This window comes from Branchiostoma floridae, chromosome 3 (genome assembly GCF_000003815.2).
Source record: "Branchiostoma floridae strain S238N-H82 chromosome 3, Bfl_VNyyK, whole genome shotgun sequence".
In the NCBI taxonomy this organism is placed as follows: Eukaryota; Metazoa; Chordata; class Leptocardii; order Amphioxiformes; family Branchiostomatidae; genus Branchiostoma; species Branchiostoma floridae.
In genome coordinates this window covers 29,999,603-30,017,674 of record NC_049981.1, presented here as the reverse complement: position 1 = coordinate 30,017,674, position 18,072 = coordinate 29,999,603, and the positions used below count along the sequence as shown (strand labels likewise).

Below are 18,072 nucleotides of genomic sequence, written 5' to 3'. Positions count from 1 at the left end.
ATCTGACTTAGAACATGGCCATCTATCCGAAGCAAAATACACTTTTTTAGTCAATAGAAACATGCAGTTTGTTTCCTAGCAAGCGAACAGACAGGCTATATTCTTCTCCTATTTCCCATTCATGACCATGGTGATGGCGCCTCACACCATTCCTCATGAGGCTTGTGTGAAATTCATGTCTGGTTTTACAACACTTTTTTGCACCACAATGCCATTGTTCTGTGGGTGTATGTCAGATCAATCCCAGTTCCCAACCTGACCTCAAATGAGCAGGACGTGGCATGTCTTGGAGGCCCATTTTCTCGAGTATGTTCAGCCGTTTTCACAGTAATTGTTCAGGCGAGTTCCGTACACAACCCGACATGTCTGAGTTCCAGCTCGAGCTGGTGTAAAACGTTTTGCTGCGGCATGGTGGCATCTCTGCCGAACTGTTCTGTAGTTTTGATCCTGACCAGTTCTTGCCAGACAGACCGGCCGATGTCGCTGCCTCCTCCCCCATTTCATTCGCCCTGCTGGAGCAACCGTTCTGACGAGCTGTCCTGTTCCCAGTTTGACCCGTTCCTGGTAGACCACATCATGCATTATCTTCCTGCATTTTTAGTTTGTTTCTCGTTTATGGAAGTATTGATCGTTTTGATCAATTTAACTCGCATGTTTTTATGTAGCATCTCTACTAGTTTTTCTTTACTATCTTGGAGCCTGTTCCCTAGCTTGATGTAACCAAGGAGGTTATATTTTTCATGTCTTTGAAAGTTTGATGTAACGCTGTTTGTATGTATTTTCTTGTTACAAGAAACTCTTTATTATTGTCTTGTTCGTTTTCTGACTTTCTTTCATGATCGTTAGAATTTCCTTTGTTTATGTTATGAATAAAGATGTTCAGTAACATAGGTTGATTTGCTGTTTCCCTTTTTGTTAATTCTTTAATTGCTTCTATTTGCATGAGAAAGGTGGGCGTCTCCAACTTAGTCAATTTATTCGTTGGTTGGTACACCCCTACCCCTAGGGAGACCATTCAGTTCAATGGTGGGCGTCTCCAACTTAGTCAATTTATTCGTTACTTAGTACACCCCTACCCCTAGGGACACCATACTATGTGGATTTAGTCACAAGAAATACTCGCTCCTGATTGGCTGAGGAAAGATGGCCGTGTTCTAATCAAAAGTATCCCCCCAACAAGGCGACAAAATATGCAAAACGCGATTGAATTGAGCCTCCTTGCAATACTAGTATTCAATGAGGTTAGAAAATGAAACCTCCTTGCTCTATTCAAGTTTTAAAACTAGCTGTGACGCTATACATTCATTATTCATAGTACGTTTGCACCTGGTTAGAAATAGCCAACACTAGTACATAGTATTACTGTATTACTAGAGTAGAATATTCTTTATTACTGTCCATTGTCACTATGTTTATACCATGTACTTGCAATTAGCCCTCGGGTACGAAGTTGCAAATAAACTTCTTATAATCTTTAATCTTCTCATAACACCACGCTTTTCTGCAGCGCCTATGTATATTCAGGGAAGGCATAAAGCCGCCTTGGACAAGAGCAGTATAATTTATATGCTATAAAATTTTTGATTCAGGTTAAAAAAGACGTTTTTATCAAGCCCCTGGGTTATATGATAATACAGGGCTTTACTTGGCTGATGACATATCTATGATTGGTGTGTAACGCCTCACAAAATTAGACATTCATATCTACACGCAACATTATAAATTTGTCATTTCTTATTATCACCGTAGTAATGCTCTGTCAGCTGTATTACTTTATTACCTGGTCGTCACGTTCCATCGTGTAGTTTATTGTCTACTCGAGCAAGCATACAACACGAAATATTGGCCCGAGGCAAGTCAACGCCCTCTGGGTCACATGAGCGGTCATGTGAGCGGCCCCGGTAATAGCACCTGTTTCCAGGCGCTTCTAGAAGGATCTTGTATGCGCAGTAGTCTTCAGGCAATAACCTCCTTGGGCAGACGTTATATAATCTCCAAACAGATCATACGATGGCATAAGATAGTACTAAACTGACCAAGGAGTGTAGTCAGCCAAGAGGTGTACATTTGTCATGTAGCCAAACACACTCATATGCTGGCTTCACTCCTCTGGCAGCTTTTGATACTATCTTATGCTACCGTAGGATCTGCTTGGAGATTTAACAGGCAGACGTGTCAGCTGGAGGAGGAAAAAAGAGAAGAATTTGGCCAAATGAAATAGGGACAAATAAGTTACTATGGGTTTTCAGTCAGGCTTTTGGCAAAATTTTGCAGAATATCCAGCTCAGCGGCCGAACAATTCACTACAACTAGTCTAGGCCAAATAAATCCTAGTCCCACTTTCAGTATTCCTATTTAATACATTAAACTTGGCCAAATTCCCCTATTTTCGGTCAGGCGGGAGTCTGGTAGAGACTATATGCGCAGTGTGCGGTATGTTACTGCAGTACATTGAGCCGGACCATATTTCAGTGTCAGTTTGTACTCAGTTCGAGATTTGACACTGCCGCGGTCTTTCTGGCAAATATGTATCCTGTGTCCCAGCGTCACACGATAACGTTACTTATATGCCAGCCCTACATACATGTACTAGTATGCAATATTGAAGTGTGCTGATATCATGATACAGATTCATGATAGAAAAGGTGGGATCTTTCGTATTCCACTGTCTTCGGAAATGAAGTCAAACCAACTTGATAATCTAGAGTAAGCATAGAGTAGACCAAGGAGCTTTTAAAAGCTCCTTTTAAAAGCTCCTTGAGTAGACACTGACTATATTGTTTTGCACTGCCTTTACCCCTTTCATGTTAGGCCCAGGGAAAAATGTCGTGTTTCCTGTTTCAATGTTTCAATAAATGAGGATCGGTAGGTAGGGTTCTTTATATTTAATTTTCTTTTAGACTTATACTACGTAACATACAGTGATAGCATCCAGATAAATCAAGGAGCTTTTGAAAAGGCCCTTGAGATAAATTAAGTAAAACTAAAACGCATGAGGATACTTGTACTTTCAATGTGAAACTTCAGTTTTGCGCATAATGGTTACAAATCTGTGGATACTGACATTTATCCTTCATAAGACAGGGCAATATTTTTTTTTCCTTTTTTACTTGATAAGAAGCAGACTGAATAAAAATTCTAGCTGTAATCTACGTAACTTCACTGCTATCAAAACTTAGCCGATTCTCTAGAGTCCAGCATAGCAAAGCATGAACCTAACGATATACAGTACCTAACGTTATATCAACAAAGTAATCAGATGAAACAACTAAACTATTTGTGAAGATCAGTGGGGAAAAAGAGCTTTAATAGTATACAAAAAAAAAAAAAGACAAACAAAAACAGTAGAAAAACACCTCTACAGGAAGCCTTGTTTTCGACTTTGAAAAGCTGGCTGACATATTATATCATTGTCCCCGCTACTGCTCCAAATGACAACTCAAGGTTCTGACCGGGAGTGCACTTGGAGCTTGCGAGCGTTTTGCCACGTACATTTTGTTGACGTAGCGCTCTCACATGACTCCAGGGGATTAGTACGTAAACAACGGCGATTTGAGGCCGATTACGTGCTATTTTCTCATAGTTACCGCGCTAGAAGGCAATGTTACAGAAAATTGGACCCTTACAACATAGCAGCAGAAAGAAATGGGTCAAAAAGCTGCTAGAAATGGTTTTTTAATATGTTAAATTCTGAACGCGGCTGGAGCTGGGCTTTTGCATCCAGACGAGACGTCGGGATATTTGCATACATTTACATATCGGCGCACACCCCCAAATAGAGCGATCTGATTGGTCGGAGCGCTGGAAATTTCCAAGAAGGCAGACAGAAGAAGTCGAGTAGAGAATTCGTCTCCTCCGATTCCTACAACATGTTTTTACGATAAATGAAAAAATAAAACTAATCTCTTGCCATGAACAGATTAGTGTAACGGCAAATTGCTCTGTTTTAACTAGAGATTGTATCTGCGTGGTTTAATCTTACGCTACGTCGACAAAATTGCAAAAAACAACAGTGCAATCATGCCAAGCTGATCATGCCATATAAGGGCAGCTTTGCTAAGCCCCGCCCACCGTCTCAGCTGATAAGGCCGACGTGAGCAACGTGTGGGTCACCACTGTCTAGTCCGCGGTCGGGAGAGAGGTGGAAACACAAAACCTTTCCTTTCTTATAACATCATACCGTCATCCACTGTCCTCATGTGCAAGTGCGACGTCGCCAATATGGGCCCGAACGTACCGTCTCGGGAACAGGAGGAGCAGGTCTCGGTCAGGGAAGAAGTTGTTACCGACAGCGGGGACGGATTCTTCGCCGCGCTGCAGAAACTCTTTACGAAGTTGGGAGACATTTTCGACCCCAAAACCAGCCCACCCCTTTCTTCCGTCTTCGAGAGAGACTGCAGAAAAGACGTCGACAGGAGAGAAAACTACCCTCAAGTCAGATACAAGAGCACTGAGAACGCAGAAGGTGGGTACACTTTCTGGAACTGTTTCTTAGAATCGGAAGGAAGGCGTTGCGCAATTTCTTTGTCCGGTCTCCAGTTACTTGGTGCAAAAGAAGAAAACATGTTGCAGCTTGCACCTAAAATTATCCAAACTTCATTTTTTGCTTAGAATTATATATTCCTACCGAAAGCACCAGAGTTTTTGTACGAAAATGAGAGATTTTCTTTATGTAAACCACAATTTAAACAAAAGCTATAATTTTGCTTACCTTAGGGATATTGCCGCCCTGGAGTGAGGGTTAGTTGGGTGCTGAGCTCCCCTGGGTAGCCATGTCCATTGTTGGAGGCATTTAAATCTGAATCCCTGCTGTTGGCACCCGAGTTCTGTCAACACTCATGATAAATCGTGTTTTTCTATGACATTTACAGTTTTGTAATTTGTATGTCAATCCTGTCAAAGGAATAATCCACACCCTTTTAATGGGTTTTTAAAGTGCAAAATGCTCACACTGTCGATACAGCCCCCTGTTTGGAAATTGTAATGGAAACATTTACTAAGATATTTCCATAGTTGTAACTTGTAGTTTGGGTTCAGTGTTGGAATTTTTATATTAGTTTTTCTGTAGATCAGTCTTGTTCTTTTGTAAATCATGCATGTAGCTTGATGAGTTCCAGCCATGTGATTTTCTTTGCATGATGCAACATGGTACATGTATTTGGTCCCATGTGGTTTGCTGGGCCCTACTCCCCAGTGAGAAAAGAAAATTATCATCCTGTGCTGTTGCTAGGGCATTGCATATGGGTTCCACGGGTAGGTCCATTTTAAACCATGGTCTTGCATTTTCCTACCAGTGAAAATGTTTGAACTCACGAAGGAGGTTCTTTTCTAACCTCCTTAGACTCGCACAACCAGAACAATTCAATGATTTTTGTTACACTGTGTGTGGGGGACCTAACGACATCAAACCACGTAAAAGAACCCACTTATCAAGAAGAGTAGGGGTGACCCGGTGTACATGGCTGAATATTATTGTGTGAGCCAAGGCAAAACTGCACTACTAAATAATGAAAAAGGACAATGTTATGTCCTTTTTTTCTTCCACCCACTAATAACTACTAGTAACTGGAGCGAGACTCCTACTTAACCGAAGATCTCTACTTCTTCTTCTTCCCGTTGATGCCCACAATCTACTCTACTAACATTTTTCTTGTAAATGGAATAGGCATCTTATATGTGCGTTACTAACATGGCAACTGTATGATGCTATAAATAGTTTGCAATAGTGCTAAGGTTAGCTCTACCTCTCTGTGTAAAAAAAAACTTACAGATAGCAGGAAAAAGCTAATGGAAGTAGAGGATTTCCCCACTGCTTTATTTGGTCATGCAGGTGAGGTAAGTCTAGAGTATCAAATTTCAGAAGAGTGTCAGGATGTCCTACTTAACAGTTATACATACCTGTGCACGCAGGTAACTTCGTACTTTGCACCAGGTAAAGTCCAACAACCTATCTCGGGGTCACCCTGACCTGACATTTGTTTGCAATATCTATTTTTGTCCCCTTTTTTTTTTGTCTGACCAAGCAAAAATCACCTATAAGTATAACAGTAAGTAGTCTGTGAACCACAAAACTCTGCTGTCTGGGCTGTAACTGGCCCCTCCCCGCAGAGGCTGACGGATGTGAAATTCAATCAGGTTAAAGAGTAAATACCATGTTGAGGTGTGGATATTTTACATTGTGCTTTACCCTTTCTGCATGAAGGGTTATTTTCTTTGAGACTTGAGTCTGCATTGTGTACTGCTACTATACTCTGTATAACCGTTATAACCCCAGGCTAGATGAATATAGGGTAGGGCAGCGTGGCGTAGCCACATCCTTCCGACTTCCAGTAGGTACCTGTGACCACACACCTGGCTTTGATGGGGTTCATGACTCATTCGCAATCACATGTTCCATGTACAATTGTCATGTGGTTATTTCAACATTACAAAATATGCATCAGTTACTTTATATGGGTTGTATTTGCTGTCTGCATGAATGAGTCGCCAAGGATGGAAGGTATGTAACATGAGAAACTTGTTAGTTATAGAGTAGAGTAGAATCTTTTCAGCCAGGTAGGAGTGTATAGAGTCAGAGTATCTGCCAGACTGGCTAAGTGGCCATAATAAGTTAGGGGTACTTACACTTACAGGTATTTGACAGGTGTCCACAGGTGGGACATGCAACCTTTGTCCTTCCTGCCAGGTAGAAGTTACCTGGAACAGGTGAGGAAGTGGTCATAGGCTGGTGTAATTGCCGGTTGAAGAAAGTATAATGCGATTCGTAGGTTATGAAATTTTAATAATAATAGCCTTTATTGCACATTCATGCCCTATCGGGCTAAGTACAGGCATATTGATACAAAGGGTAGTAATACAGTAGACATGGTTTCTAATACTAATCTAAAACATAGATTCTAACTCTAGTCTAATACATTTGTTCGACTTCTTCTCGTTTCTTAGTAATGTTAAATATGTAGCTAGAGATGTGTTGGTATAATATCGTCTGATCAAAACTCATAAGAAAAATGAATTTTTCAACACTAGACAAATATTCAAAGCGAGGGAACTTTCCTATAATATAGCTAAAAAGAATACTTCTATCGTTACTATATAAACTACAATCTAATAAAAAGTGGGTTTCATCTTCGACCTTGTTCAGGTTACAGAACTGACAAATTCTTTGCTCCAGAGGTGTGCGGTTGTGCCTCCCTGATTCAACACGGAGTTTGTGGCAGCTAATTCGTAGTTTGGTGATAATAGATCTTTGACGTTCGTTCGGAATTTTAAGGTACTCTTCTTCGTTGTAGGTGGATTTGAACAGTCTGTATGAGCGTAATTTGTTCCTAATTTAAAAAGGCAAAATGCAAGGTAGTGAAAGAGTCTAAATGCATAGTTGTGAATGAAGCCCAGTGCATGTGAAGTTCTGTTGGTAGCATCCAGGTTACCTTAGGTCACTTTTTGTAGTCACAGCAGTGACTCTCATTGTAAAAAGTCATGTGACTCGTATATATCATTATCACCTAGCCTAGAGGGCATACTATTGCTGACTCAGCACAGGTGCAAAAGAACAATGGGTTCAACTGGAGAAAATCTCATTCAACTGTTCTTTATGTAATCTGAGATAAAGTACCCATAAACACTAGTGCCCTGGGCTAGATAAGATTATCAATGATTTGCACACCTGACCAATTGTGTTAAGATTTGATTCACATATGCAAGCTTCATGCTTTTACCTACAAGAAGACCTTTTTTTGCTAAGGTATCTCTTAATTGAATCAATTGTCAGTCTTTTTGCACAAACCAAGCATTTTACACGCCAAGATCGTCACTCAGCCAATCAAATATTAGATAGGTAAACACCTTTTACCTGGGGACATCCACGTGAGGTTGAGACAGGTGTCGGTGTGTTAGTTTAGCCTGTTTTGTCCGCCAATCAGGTCAACTTTGCAGGGTAGACAAATGGTCAGCAAAGGGCTTCAATGGTGGTTTAAGCATTTAAACAAACATTTAAGGCAAAGCTGATTCTGCAGGTTTTGTATGTTGATTACTCTGAAGTTAGTTTAGCCTATAATATATTGTCCGCCAATCAGGTCTACTTTGTACGGTAGACAGATGATCAGCGAAAGGCTTCAGTGGTGGTTTAAGCGTTTAAACATTTTATGCAAAGCTGATTCTGCAGGTTTTGAATGTTGATTACTCTGAAGTTAGTTTAGCCTATTTTGTCCACCAATCAGGTCAACTTTGCATGTTACACAGATGGTCAGCGAAAGGCTTCAGTGGTGGTTTAAGCGTTTTAGGCAAAGCTGATTCTGCAGTTTTTGTATGTTGATAATTAATACTCTGAAGTTAGTTTAGCCTATGTTGTCCACCAATCAGGTCTACTTTGCACGGTAGACAGATGGTCAGTGGAAAGGTTTCCGTGGTGGTTTAAGTGTTTAAACAAACATTTTAGGCAAAGCTGATTCTGCAGGTTTTGTGTGTTGATTGATTACTATGAAGTGAACATAGCGTGTTGTTTGATGGGGTGTGTTTGAGTTGCACTCTATATACTAGGGTGATGTGGCTCGAGTCTTTTATTGGACTTGGTCAGGTCGTTGACTCGAGTAGAGTCCAATGACCCTAGGTGACACAATTTGATGACCCAAATGAGATATATTTTATCTTTGGCTTGTTTTTGGTTGTCAAATGATGTAAAATAATTAATAAACAATCATGCTGCAGCAAAGTCAAACTCAAAAGAAAGAAAAAATTACAGGGAATAAAAATCTTATTATTGAAAATGTTTGCAGTTAACTGCTGTTTTACCTGCACTGCTACAGCGTTGTAAACGGACCAAAAATATCCATCAATATTCATTCTACTGCCATCACTATTAACCCTTTATGTAGTTACCACCCCTGGAGATGGATGATTGGTACAGACTCTACCATCCCTACAGACTACTAATCCCTACTGCTCAGTGATAGCTGCTGCTGTTGCTGGGGGCTTGTCCTATTTTTTTCTGCCCTATTAGAACATACCATTTTACAAAGGGGTGGTGGTAGCTATCAGAATCATGCTTTGTTGTGAACTCGTATCATCGATTAGATTGTAATACAAGACATATACTATACAAAGCACTGTTATTTATGTATAAGAAACCTTAATTTTCACTCTGTAATTTGAAGTATGCAATAGAAATCAAGAATGTCTTTTCCATCCTCAAAATGCATTGTTATTGGTATCTCCCAGTGTGTGTTGAGGATTGCTGTCTGCTAGCTCAGCAGATCTTGTTACCATGGTGCCACATTCCCCCACTGGAGAGCCTCTTGGGGGGTCACATGACAATGGAACCCAGCTGGTTCCATACCACAATGGGCATTTCAAATCTTGAAAACAGCTCTACAAGCAAATGTTCTAGAGTTCGGCTTGTTTTTTGACCTGTTATAATGCATTTTTGTCTGGCTTCTTTTCTCCACCTATTCAAAATAAGCCTTAGCCCAACATCTGCTAAGAGAGTGTTGAAAACTACTAGCTCAAAAGCACAGAACACAAAAAAACAACTGGTTGGGAAGGTGCATAAGTTTTGATTGGGGGTTTCCAAAGCCTCTCTAATATTGCTTTGAATGAGCTCAAAGCTGTCTCCTGTTTAATTTTTTCCATATTCCCTCTCATTGTTTGGGAGTCCATGTTGTTTATTTTCGTTCTTAAATCTGTTGTTTTTTCATTAATTTCATGACATGAAGTTCAGATTTCTTGGATTGGAGGGACATTTTTCGTGAAAATTCATGAAGGAATGACTCCCCAAGAGACAGTCCTAAATGAAGTTCAGATTTCTTAGAAAGACGTGGTGAAATTTTATGAAGGTGTGGAGGAACATGTACTTGAAAGCCCAGAGTGGACTTACTTTATTCAATATCACTATATCTCACATGATAATGATAATTTAATGTCATTATTGAAGTTTTTAATATCATTATTGGAAAATCCAACAGATCAGTCTTGACCAACATGTTAACGTTGTGTTCTCCCTTCATATTTTCCAGACTTGTCCCTCCTGCGACTGGACTGGGCGTGTGACGACGCGATGGATCACTTCGCGTGCGAGCGGCTCTCCAACAAGCTGCAGGACGCTCTGCGGAGGGCGCGGCAAAGATACCTCCAGTGCAACCTGGTGGTGCCGGACAATCTCACACAACAGGTTGGAATCTATGTATTATACATTGTACTTATAGTGCTGATTTGTTTGCATACCCTGCTTTGATATTCTGTATTTCCTTTGGTATTTGCTAACTAAATAGATTCTAGTTTCGACTTATTTTTTTAATGATTCTGTAGATTGTTTAGTTATGCTCACTTGCAGCGTTATGATTTTCTATGTGTAGTTTCAATTAATTTCATTTCTTGTTATTATTATTGAGCCTTGATTATGCATATTATTGTTTTATCGTTATTTAGATTATGTATATTAGGTTTCATTCATACCAAGTTTCTGAGGGGGAGCCATGAAAAGCCGCATGGGCTTCTGTGCCCCACGCCCCCTGCATGTTTTCTTTTCATTCTATTTATCATTTGTGTTCAATTGTATAAATCAAATCAACAGATCGCCAGGGACGTCCTGCGGATGTCAGACAACGAGCCCTGCGGGCTGCGCGGCTGCCTCATCCACACCGTGTACGAAGACTCCAGTGGCGTATCCAAGCAGGTCGGGAAGGTGAACTACGACCCGGACACGGTGAACACCTTCGAGCTGACGCTGACCCTGAGGAGAGACCGGGCCGCGTGGCTGAATGCGCTCCAGGCGCTGCTCCCGTTCTCCGGCTGCTCTGGACAGAAAACGGTCACGCTCAGCTCCGGGTACAGGCTGGTCAAGAAGAAGCTGTATCGCCTCAGCGACAAGAGAAGCGAGGTCATCGAGTATCCACGGTAACACCATGGGAAAGACGCTGATTGGACAATCTGAAAGATAGCGATGGGACAATGCAAAAGGCAGCGATTGGACCAAGGAGCTAAAAGTGACTGTGATTGGACAATTGAAAAGGCTGTGAATGGTATCAGCCAATTTGGCCTGATCGGGAAATGCTTGGTTAAGGTTGTGAAGGGAGTTTTGAGAGGCAGCTGAAAGAACTCGATGATTTGGTCAAGATGTACCCGTCAAAGGGGAAGGGTCTCTGGTGACTAATAATAACTAAGCGTTGATGATTGCAATATTTGCTGTTGCTCTGGTCCGAGAAATGGCAAGTAAACAGGGCAGCTATTATTACATAAGAGTGCAAACTGCCAAAACAGTGTTAAATACTTGTGTGATGGCTCGAACAAGATGTCAACATTAAAGTGTTGAGGTAAAACTTCTTACAACTTCACAAAGTAATACAAGGCAATATGGTATCTACACTGCCAACAAAAATACTTGCAATATTGCCACATGTTGGTAGTTCTCAGTGGAATTCTAAGCTCTGAGGGCTCTATGTCACTATGTGACCCTTTTTTACGAACCTTTGTTTATGTTTGTTCTGTTACCTTATTGACAGTTAAGTAGCCATTCCAGAGTTGTTGAACGCTTGTTAGATATGAAGCTGGGACTTCAAGCAAAACGAAACACAAGCGAGTTGTAACAGTACATTTTGTTCTTACGAGGATGGTTAACTTGGTCACAGCAGTGACGATGCCCCTCGAATTCATACAAATGACTGTTTAAGTTTGTGTGGAGAAGCTCAAGATAGAGTTAAGATATTTATAGGTGCAGGGCTGAAAACTTGGCTGGTTCCAAGTGCCTGTCACAGCACCTTGGGTGATGCCGTCCTCATGTTTTCTGTGTCTATGTACATGTCTGATGACTTAGACATAGAATATGTGAAAAGGGACTTACCCAGAGTTTATATAGCATATTTTGGTTACTAGATGTTATAGCAAATAAATGATTACGATTACAGTTCGTTTACAAGTATATATGCTGCTAAAAGTTTTTGTAATCTTAATTTTGCTCGGTGCCATAGATTTGGGCTTGATATATGTATTCCAAGCCTTATTGTGAGCTTGTGTTACTTGATTATGTTGTTAGGAAGCTCAGGTTTTGCTAGCAATATCAAGGAAGGTGCATCCAACCTCCTTGGCAATATATATATATATACCAAGTACGTATGCAAAGGAAGCCCATGTTTGGTTGGAGCTGTTTTCTTGAGTGGAATCCAGACTTGAACTGTGAGGGGCAAGAGAGAGATTCTTCACTGATTTTCCGAATAAAGACCATTAAACGGAATTCTTTTTTCTTGTTGTGTGGTTTGAAAAAGGTAGATTGAGAACACAAAGAAAAATGCTTGAGAGACAAAGCCCAATATCCCGGGGTTTAGAAAGGAAACTCCCAACCACCAGGTTTATTCAGATCAAAATCACATTGGTCTCGAATGGGGGGGATGGGATTCCCCTATTTACAGTTTTAGCCAGTAAAAACAATTACATCATAATTACATCATATTGTGTCATAACGGTACCTAAATTATAGGGAAGAGGAAACTTTACAAATTTGTTTTTCAACATCCAAGCTCTTTTAAAATTATGAAAGTGGACCGCATGCACCTCACATATCCTGATGTTGTGCCCTTGGGAAGGACAGTTTGCATGAATTCACTTCACTCAGATGAGTATGAGTACCTAGCTTCGGCTTGGGCCGTCCCTCAGATGAGTACGTTGAATGGGGGTCCCATGTTTGACTTTGAGGAGAGCCACACCTTCACCATGTAAAAGAACCTGCCACACTTATCGAAGAGAGTGGGGGTCCTTCCCAGTGTGAGTGGATTGAACATAACTATCCATATTTATTAAGTATTACCACATTGGTGGATTAACATAACAGGTTACGATCACCGTTTCAAGATGTCAACCAGAACAGACTGCAAGGTTTGGGGACAGATACCCTGTTCAGACGTGCAGCTTGTACTAAGTGTACAAACCTGGTGCGTTTACCGGGTATCCAATACAAACATACCTTTCTAATCTCCAAGCAGCTTTAACGGTGGCATGACACAGTATCAAAAAGCTGGCCGGCCGGCCAAGCAATGTCCAACCTCCCAGTGCCACTTTCAAAACTGTTTCATGCCGCTAGTCAATCTTGGAGATTAATAATAATAATAATAGCCTTTATTGCACATTCATGCCCTATCGGGCTAAGTACAGGCATATAGATACAAAAGGTAGTAATGCAGTACACATGGTTTCTAAAACATGGATTCTAAAACTAGTCTAATACATTTGTTCGGCTTCTTCTCGTTTCTTAGTAATGTTGAATATGTAGCTTGAGATGTGTTTGTATAATGTCGTTCGATCAAACCTCATAAGAAAAATGAATTTTTCAACACTAGACAAAGATTCAAAGCGAGGGAACTTTCCTATAATAAAGCTAAAAAGAATACATTTCCAATTTATGCCAATTGCAACATAACTTGGCATCCATCCATTTCTTCTCCCATGCTTTCCCTATCCGGGTCCCAGAAATTATAAACACAGAACCACCAGTATTTTTGTATCAGTCTTTATTGACAAAATTGTACACACAGATTTACAAATACATTACTTTCGACCGACCAATACACAGATTAGCCTAGCGTGGGATACAAACCAACCTACATGGCAAATACCACTGTACTGGCACAGTCCTACTTGTATCTGAAGAAAAACGAAATGTCAGAAAAAATATCTCGAAAAAAGGCCCACTCTTAATATTAAACAGTTACATAGTATCTAATCTCCATATAGTCTTGGGCCCATTTTTCTTAGACTCTTTAATCCACAAAACAAATCTAGTGAAGGTGTAAGAAGTTTAAGTGAGTGTGAGTGTCTGTGTGAGGGATGAGAAAATATACACAATGTCATAAATTCATTTGGTGCAAAGAATTTGTAACAAAGTTCAACAAAGTTCTACTTTCAAATTCATCTGCTACATATACATTCTTCATGGTCATAACTATCAGTACATTTTTTTGAAAGTCCAGAAGTCTGTATTGAGAATTCTATATAGGCTGCTCAAAGATGACAAGTGAAATCTATTCAGTCATTACATGTAGAAATCTAAGTAAAAATCATTTTCTAAAATATTGACAAGTAGCCTGGAATAGATCTATAGACCATATTCTTTGCCATATATTTTCTCTAAGTACAAAACTCAAGAATAGTGCGTTGATATTGTTTTTTTCATTGACAAATAACAAGATTTTCATGGTGTCAAGAAGGCACCTGCTTTATAGTCGTGTATAACTTAGGCCATGTTGATTTGATTATATGGATGACATTGTGCCTGCATCAATTTTTGAACTATACTCTAAATTGTACAAAGCAGCCACGAAATGAGCCGTAGATTGCAAAAAAAATATCGGAAAAAATACCAACGCCATTTAATGTCACCGTCAACAAAAGATGCGAAAGAATGAAAAAAAAAAAATCTTATTATGTGGCATACCATATTCTCTGTGTTATGTTATTGTTCAACCTTCCTGACCACTTTTATTCCATATTTTTCGCATGCTTGACAACTGTGACAATGAACGCGAATTTAGTTTACACAATAGTGCTCTAATTTTTGCCAAAACAGTGCCAAATTTGGGGACATTCACCCAGGTGTTTGCTTTTTCCCTGCCACTCAGTATCATTATATTGAGTTGAAAATATGTACTGAAATGACAACTTCTGAAATCCAGGGAAAGGTTCCACTTCAGCCAGAATCAGTGAAATGGTTTACAAATTTACCCTGCTTTTTTACTCTTTTATTTACAACAACGCCTTCTTTCTGAAGAGTGTACCATCGTAGAGCGTTGCCAATCCACACAATCCAGAAATCGTACAAGTATACCTTCTCACAAAGTCAATTTTAACAAGGGATACACCACCAAGCTGGCTAGAGTTAGAAGTGTCGTTTGTTTACACAATCAAAGGCATGACTTGATCTACAACACAAATAAGTCTGGTAGTATTTTTACATCAAAGCTAGAGGGCTAGGGTTCGAATCCAATGGGTAATAAAACGAAATACAACATGCACACTGCTTATCATAACTCTAGTAGGTGTCACATATTCGTTTATGCCACTTTCGAAAAAAATTCTCAATCATATATATTCATAATATACTAGAACATGTATACCACTGTAACACCATGTAATATTGTAGCTACTGAAACTGCGACATTGTAACCATCCATGATTCTTTGGCAATGCATTAGGGATGCAGACTGCTTTATAATTGTTAGGCCTAGGAATTAATGCTGTGTTTCCGACTACAGGGAGTAAGTTTCGAGTGCAGTAATGAAAAAAAAAGGTCGGTAGTTTTTTAAAAAATTTTTTAAGATGTTAATCCGAAGTGATCCAATAGATACAGTAATACTGAAATGCATCAGAACACTGTTTTTATCCATATCATTACACAATCACACAGGTATCCATTGGACAAGCTCAAGTACATGAATATCAACTAACTGAACAAAGAAATGCAATGTTTACAACATGAACTCTTAATAGCTTTTGAAATACTGTTTTGAATTTCATCACTCAGATATCAGGTTCAGATCGAAAATTTCATTTCCCTTGCCAGCAGTCGTGCACTGCAACACCCCCCTCCCCAAGGGGTGGCTAGGGATGGCAGGTTTTTGCTATGGTCGGTAGTGCTGCGTACCTAAAACCCGGAACTGGAACTGGACTTGTAGAAACATTTAGGCCTAAGTAAAAAAACCTAAATGTTGGGAACCAAGTCCGTACTTGCAATGATAGTCCAGACTTACAAGTCCAGACCTGAACCTCAAATGCTGGAGATGAATTCTGAATACGAGTTTAGGTACTCAGCACTATTGGTCAGTCAGGGAATAGGAAACACAGCATTTTTTCCTAGGCCCTAGATAAAAATCCAAAGTGTTCACATTTATGGCAAAATAACTACCGAAAATGAAAAGAAGCCAGCCAGGAAATGTTTCCCACATTTAGACAATACCGATACTGACTACGACTTTTCCTCACCCTGAATGGACTTTACTTTCTTTATATGTTTACAAGCAAAAACAGAAAGTCAGAGAAAAAAAAAGAAGAAACTTGTGTGTGTGCTCAAGAGTGAAAATGTGTTTGGTGAAGTTACTCTACATTTGGGTGGAATGTGTCATCCGTGCTACAAAATCAACAACGATGATCTATAAGTTTTTTTTGTCTGTACACTGTCACTAACTCATCATTTACTAATCATTAGGGCCAGTAGTCAAAAATGGTCCCATATTTCTTTGTTGTATATCGGAGAGTAGTTGGACATACTACAGAAGTCCCATAAGAAGAGTATTATCATATGTATATAAAGATATGTACAGGTACGGCGGCAGTGGCTAGCATTCCTCCAGTACATCAATGATGTGGGCTATCTTCATATCACCTTTGTTTCCAACAGCATTCTGAAAGGGTAACAACATTCACTCTGTGGTCTTAAAAAGCTTTCTCAATCAACATTGATTACAATACTGGTAGACTGATATTTCTTCACATTAAGTCATTTTTTTTTGTAATGTGTTGTACTTCTACGAGTCTCTTTTGTAACGCATTACTACGCATTCAGGGAAAAGTAAATACATGAATAAGTAAAAAGCACTCTTACCGTGAGACTGATGAAGGACAGGAACTTTTTCAGCATGGTGACCATCCTGCTGAAGTCTCCGTTAGGAAGATGCTTCCTCACTGACTCTACATTACCCTAGAGGGGGAGGGGGCACAACAACACTTAAACTACATATATGGCCTCCTTCGGTCAATATTGACCATGGTAAAATCCTAATTGATATCAGCCCTACAGCGTCGACTGTGGCTAAACTGTCCTATACGAGAATGACAGTCTCTGCCACACAGGGCACATCTGTAAGCTGACTCACAAGATAGACAAACAGTTAAACACTAAGACAGACACTTAAACACAAGTACATGTTACCATATTTTCTCCATTAGATTACACTTTTTTTAACTTTCAAAATCCAAATTGTGCATCGTAGGTTGAATACTTTATTTGCGGTTATTACTCCGACAAAAGTAGGACTTCTAAAAATAATTTCATCAGATTGGTGAATATAAGACAAAGCTCTGAGGAAGGTGTCTGGGGGACATCGAAACGTAAGCCAAGTAAGTACCTACTGGTTGTGGAAAAGAATTCTCTTATATCCAAAGGTAGGACTGTGGAACAAACTTCCCAGGAAACCATTAGAGATAGACAGCAGAAGTTCAAATCTGAAGTCAAGCGTACAATGACAGCAATCTGTCTACCATCACCAGTCCAAAAGTCAACATGAAAAAAGAAAACTAGCTCTTACCTCACTCTCCTGTACAAAACACCCCAGCAGCAGTGCTACATAAGACGACACAATGCTGTCTTCCATGTGCTTCCCTGCTTTATGAAGTGCTGCAGTGGGAAAAGAGAAAAAAAAAAAAAAACATTTATATGTAGCCATGATGCAATGGCCAAGTGGGTAGAGTGTTTGTCTTGCTTTTGGTAGGTCATAAGTTCGATCCCCGGCCTAGTCATACCAAAGACTAAAATGGTGCATGGTACGTTCTCTGCTAAGCACTCAACATTTGGGAAAGTATGTGGTAGTTGAACAGGCAGTCCACTACAAATGGACTAGCCCCCTGCTGTAGTGCCTCATAAAATTGTGTGGCCCAAGGGCATGCCTGTAGCCAGGATTTTGGTTGGGGGGGTTCTTTTTAGTACTTGTGGGACCATCGAGCGCCGCAGGCGCGAGACTTACGCCGAAGGCGCCCCCAAGCTGCCTAGGGGGTCCGGGGGCATGCTCCCCCGGAAAAAATTGAAATCTTAACCCTCTGAAACGCCATTTCCTGCAAGTTGACGGGCAAAATTCGCTGGCTAAGTTTAATGGAATTACAAAAGGCATAACTCTTTGAGGCCGACTCCCCTGACATATTTTCACCATGTCCGACACCAAATGCGCGAGGCGTTGCAATGAAGGTCCGGGTCCGGGGAAATTTTGAAATCTGGACCCTCTGAAAAGCCATTTCCTGCACTTTCTGGGGCAAATTTTGCTGATAGACTCACTAACATTGAATGAAATGCCTATCAGTGAATAATGCAAATCGGCCATGCCTTTG

General features: G+C 40.2%; 2 protein-coding genes across 2 annotated transcripts in view; one reads left to right on the top strand and one right to left on the bottom strand.

Annotated features, from left to right (window-relative positions):
- The first annotated feature begins 4,090 nt into the window (after positions 1–4,090).
- LOC118410934 (DNA damage-inducible transcript 4-like protein) lies at positions 4,091–12,220 on the top strand. Its single transcript, XM_035812904.1, has 3 exons — positions 4,091–4,465; positions 10,008–10,162; positions 10,565–12,220. The coding sequence occupies exons 1-3, from the start codon at positions 4,198–4,200 to the stop codon at positions 10,889–10,891; spliced, it is 750 nt and encodes a 249-aa protein (XP_035668797.1). The 5' UTR covers positions 4,091–4,197; the 3' UTR covers positions 10,892–12,220.
- A 1,253-nt stretch (positions 12,221–13,473) lies between these two features.
- LOC118410927 (wings apart-like protein homolog) overlaps positions 13,474–18,072 on the bottom strand; it is a gene marked incomplete in the record, with an annotated part of 26,855 nt that continues 22,256 nt past the window's right edge. The window contains 3 exon segments of the mRNA XM_035812838.1: positions 13,474–16,376; positions 16,577–16,672; positions 17,280–17,368. Coding sequence (XP_035668731.1) covers positions 16,311–16,376; positions 16,577–16,672; positions 17,280–17,368 — 251 coding nt within the window.

Bases quoted from the DNA above. Each gene is read 5' to 3' on its own strand.
- LOC118410934 (XM_035812904.1), top strand. From the start codon at position 4,198: ATGTGCAAGTGCGACGTCGCCAATATGGGCCCGAACGTACCGTCTCGG. The intron at 4,466-10,007 runs GTGGGTACACTT...CATATTTTCCAG, and splicing joins GAGCACTGAGAACGCAGAAG to ACTTGTCCCTCCTGCGACTG. The intron at 10,163-10,564 runs GTTGGAATCTAT...TCAAATCAACAG, and splicing joins CGGACAATCTCACACAACAG to ATCGCCAGGGACGTCCTGCG.